The 4,596-nt window shown below is 67.0% G+C and overlaps 1 protein-coding gene across 1 annotated transcript in view; it reads left to right on the forward strand.

Moving 5' to 3' along the window:
- The window catches only part of LOC103674680 (zinc finger MIZ domain-containing protein 2), a 15,088-nt gene that overhangs the window by 1,685 nt on the left and 8,807 nt on the right, over positions 1-4,596 (forward strand). Inside the window, exons 4-12 of the mRNA XM_040644471.1 lie at positions 97-299; positions 535-727; positions 932-1,195; positions 1,364-1,540; positions 2,154-2,231; positions 2,430-2,598; positions 3,252-3,396; positions 3,472-3,682; positions 4,180-4,285. Of these exons, the coding sequence (XP_040500405.1) occupies positions 97-299; positions 535-727; positions 932-1,195; positions 1,364-1,540; positions 2,154-2,231; positions 2,430-2,598; positions 3,252-3,396; positions 3,472-3,682; positions 4,180-4,285 (1,546 nt within the window). The remainder of the gene's footprint in view (positions 1-96; positions 300-534; positions 728-931; positions 1,196-1,363; positions 1,541-2,153; positions 2,232-2,429; positions 2,599-3,251; positions 3,397-3,471; positions 3,683-4,179; positions 4,286-4,596) is intronic.

A 4,596-nucleotide genomic window follows, 5' to 3' on the forward strand; every position in this document is an offset into this window, starting at 1 on the left:
TCCCCCCCCCCCCCCCCCGCCAGGCCTCTCCTTGGAGTGACTGCATGAAGTGAGTTGTTTGGATGGTGCTCACTGGTGGTTCTTGCTTCCTCGTAGGTTTTGGGGAACCCCATGGGCCCTGCAGGGAGCCCCCCCGGCAGCTCCGTGATGCCCGGCATGGCCGGCAGCGGCTCTGCCCTGAATTCCCCGCAGTGCCTCGGGCAGCAGGCATTTGGTGAGGGTGCCGCCAGCAAGGGCTTCGTGCAGCAAGGGGTGTATGGCCGCGGGGGCTACCCCGGGGGCCCTGGCTTCACTACTGGGTAAGCGGGACCCCCTCCCCTGGCAGGGGTGCTGGGAGCCTTCCAGGGGCAATGCTTCTGGCTTCTCAGGCACCTAGGCCTGTGCAGACCAGTCTATTGAATGTCGCATCTCTGTGCCTCCCGTGGGCTCCCACGGGAGCGTGTAGGAGCGAGCAGGGGCCCAGTAAGCGCTGTGTGGCCCTCGGGTGCCAGGCAGGCGAGCACTTCCAAGCCCAGCCCTGTGTGTCTCTCGCAGGTATGCGGGCGGCCCAGGGGGCCCCGGGGGCCTGGGTCTGCCCTCACATGCCGCACGACCCTCCACCGATTTCACTCAGGCGGCAGCGGCGGCCGCGGTGGCTGCTGCTGCGGCCACCGCCACGGCCACCGCCACGGCCACCGTGGCCGCCCTCCAGGAGAAGCAGAGCCAGGAGCTGAGCCAGTACGGAGCGGTGAGGCCCGGCCGCTCCTCCCGTGGCGCCCACGTGTGCTGGTCTGGAAGGCAGGGGACCAGTTGGGCAGCCGGGGTCGGGGTCGGGGGACCGGCGCATAGTGAGAGGAGGTGGGGGGAAGGGGCGAGGCACTGAGGGGGTGTCCCTGGGTGGCACCCACAGAGTAGAGGGGTGGCCTGAATGGCTCCTGTCTTCTCTCCCCAGATGGGGGCTGGGCAGGCTTTTAACAGCCAGTTCCTGCAGCACGGAGGTCCCCGGGGGCCCAACGTCCCCAGCAGCATGAACCCTGCCGGCGTGGGAGGGCTGCTGGGCCCCTCTGGCATGAGCCCCATGGGCATGAACCCCACCCGGGCCACGGGCATGGCACCCCTGTACGCAGGACAGCGCCTGCCCCAGCACGGGTACCCTGGGCCTCCCCAGGCCCAGCCACTGCCCCGACAGGGGGTCAAGAGAGCCTACTCCGGCGAGGTGAGTGTTTGGGCCTCCCTGGTTCCGAGCTGCACCCAGAGCCGCGGCAAGCTCGGACATCCGTGCAAGAGAACCAGCCAGGCCTGACGGGGTGGGCGCCGCATCCTCCCTCGGAGCTGGCTTCCCTGACACCCGTTTCCCTGGCACGATGCCTCCTGTCTCGTTCAGGTTTATCCGGGGCAGCAGTACCTGCCAGGAAGCCAGTACGGGCCTAGCACCACCCAGTACGCGCCTGGCGCCGGGCAGCCTCCCGCCCCCTCCTCCTACCCCGGGCACCGGCTGCCCCTGCAGCAGGGCATGGGCCAGTCCCTGCCCGCCTCTGGCCCTGCGGGACTGCACTACAAGGTAGGGTTGGCCCCTCCGGCCCACTGGGCCCCGTGCTGGCCCCTGCGGGACAGAGGCCTCGACCGGGCTGACTAGGGAGTGGGCCCGGATGCACGGAGGGTGGCCAGTCAGCCCGGAGCTCCGCAGAGATCCTGAGCAGTACGGGGATCCGGTTCTGAAAAGACCCTTTGTGAGATTTAAGTATCTGCTTGGATATTCACTGTAGGGAGCAGGCAGGGTGAGGGGCCAGGTGCCCAAGCCACTCGAATGTCCTTTAGGGCAGAGTGACCACATTCCCTTTGCTTGTTGGGGACAGGCCCATCGGGAGCATGGCGGGGAGGAGGAGGTGTTTTTTCAGCCTCTGTCAGGCTTTCCCGTAACCCTTTCTAACGGCGGGAAGGAGGGGGGTGTCATCTCTTTTCCTGGACTAGTAATTTTGTAAATTATGAAAATACTGCATGCTCCCTGTCGATTATTTGCAAAATGTAGAAGCATCCAAAGAAGAGACTAGAGGCCAGTTCCCATGTGTGCGGTGGGCGCAGCCCTGCCCCCAGCCCCCTCCTTGGGTCAAGTGCAGGGGCCTGGTGGGGGGGCAGGTGGGGGCCCTGGGCGCACGCAGTTTTCTCTCCTGCAGCCTGCAGAGCAGTTCAACGGTCAGGGCGCCAGTTTCAACGGGGGGAGCGTCAGCTACAGCCAGCCTGGCCTGAGTGGGGTACGGGCAGACGGACGGGAGGCTCACGGGGTGGGCACATGAAGAGAGGGCGCCCGAGCAGGAGGAAGTGTGGGTGGCCAGCCAGACCCTTCCGGGGCTGCCCCCTGCCCGATTCTGTCCTGACTGTTCCTGGCGGGTGCTCCAAGAACAAACTCCACCCCCCACCATTCCACCTTGACTGTTTGCTCGACCCCACAGCCCACCCGTTCCATCCCTGGCTACCCCAGCTCCCCACTGCCGGGGAGCCCCACGCCGCCCATGACCCCCGGCAGCAGCGTTCCCTACATGTCCACCAGCCAGGAGGTCAAGTCTCCCTTCCTGCCTGACCTCAAGCCCAGCGTGAGCTCCTTGCACCCGTCACCCCCCAGTGAGTGTCGTCTGCTCTCAGGATGGTTGGGCTGGGGTCCCAGGACCCCAGAGTCCTGCAGGGAACGTGGGGGTTGGGGAGTCCACACCTTTACCTTCTACTCATAGACTTCTTGGTGTATCTTTCAAGGTTGGATCTTCTCTCTAGAAAGATACATGTGCACACAAAACTTTGTGTATGATTTTAGGGGGTTTATGAGTCCCCTGAAGCCCACTCCTGGTTAAGAACACCTTGCTCTGGGGGGGACTGCCACAGCAGAAGCTAGGGTCCTAGAAACCTAGCTCAGGCCCTGGGATGATGGCAGGTGGTCCGTTCACACCTCCTCAGCCTCCCACCCCTTCTGAAAGCACCAGCGGCACCCTCTTTCTCGGTCGGGGGCATGTTCTCTAGTCATAATTGAGGGGACCCTGGGCCAGGTGACTGAGGCGGGACGGAAGGCAGGTCACCAAGACCCTATTCCGTTGGAGGTGATGGCCGGCCAGGGCCCCAGGAGAGAGGCCGCCCACACCCTGGCCCCGAGGCGGGGGAGGAGGGGCCGTGCTCCATGACCACATCCCTGCAGTGGGGGTGGGGCGGGCCGTGCAGCCCAGCGTCCTCCATGCCAGTTGCCGGGGTGCAGGCGGTCGGCTCACACCAGCGTGGCCCGCTCCCAGGCAGTGGCCCCTGTGACGAGCTGCGGCTGACCTTCCCTGTGCGTGACGGGGTGGTCCTGGAGCCCTTCCGCCTGCAGCACAACCTGGCCGTGAGCAACCATGCCTTCCAGCTCCGCGACTCCGTCTACAAGACCCTGATGCTGAGGTGAGCGGGCCCCCCACCCCGCGTGTGGCCCCTGCCCCGCGCCGGCCCGTTCTCAGCGCCCGCCCGCCCGTGCAGGCCCGACCTGGAGCTGCAGTTCAAGTGCTACCACCACGAGGACCGGCAGATGAACACCAACTGGCCGGCCTCGGTGCAGGTCAGCGTGAACGCCACTCCGCTGACCATCGAGCGCGGCGACAACAAGACGTCCCACAAGCCCCTGTACCTGAAGCACGTGTGCCAGCCGGGCCGCAACACCATCCAGATCACGGTCACAGCCTGCTGCTGCGTGAGTGCCCCCGCAGGGCCAGGCTACCCCGCCGTGGCCCGCTGGAGCCCGCCCTTTCCAGGCCCGTCTGTTCTCCTGGCCCCACAGTTTCGAGCGGCCTCCCTGCTTTCTGGCGAGGCCCGCTTACCTCGACGGGGCGCTCGTGCTGGTCCCGTGCGAGAAGGCCTCTGAGCCGGTCTTCCCACGAGGAGGCTCGGGAGTCCTGCAGGCTGGCTGTCCCCAAAGCCTTGCTGGGAGTTACCGGGGCTCCAGACAGAGCGGGGCGAAGAGAGGCAGCCGGGCTCAGATGAGCAGCCCCCGCCCGCGCCGGCCCTGGGGGATCACAGGGATGCTGTAGGCCGGGCACGGGCAGGGGGCTCTCGGGTGCCGGTGTTCTCCCAGGCGACGGCTGGACAAGGGGCTCCCCGGGTGGGCTGGGCCGGCCCGCGGCGCGGGGGGCTCCCAGAGCAGGACAGGCTCCCCGGGCCGCGGCCCCTGACCGGCTCCTCCCGCCGCAGTCCCACCTCTTCGTGCTGCAGCTCGTGCACCGGCCATCCGTCCGCTCGGTGCTGCAGGGTCTCCTCAAGAAGCGTCTCCTGCCCGCCGAGCACTGCATCACCAAGAGTGAGTGGCCCCGGCCACCACCCGGAACGTCCCCGCGTCCAACAAGGCTGGGTCCCCTGCAACGGGGGCCCCAGGTGGGGCGGGGGGGCAGCGGTCAACCCCACGCGGTCCCTTGGAGCTGTGGCGCCAGCAGCGGCCTCTCAGTCCAGTCCTCTCCCCCGTCGACACCAGTAAAGCGCAACTTCAGCAGCGGCACCATCCCCGGCACGCCTGGGCCCAACGGCGAGGACGGGGTGGAGCAGACGGCCATCAAGGTGTCCCTCAAGTGCCCCATCACCTTCCGCAGGATCCAGCTCCCCGCCCGTGGTCAC

The sequence above is a fragment of the Ursus maritimus genome, unplaced genomic scaffold, assembly GCF_017311325.1.
Source record: "Ursus maritimus isolate PB19 unplaced genomic scaffold, ASM1731132v1 scaffold_3, whole genome shotgun sequence".
NCBI classification, from domain to species: Eukaryota; Metazoa; Chordata; class Mammalia; order Carnivora; family Ursidae; genus Ursus; species Ursus maritimus.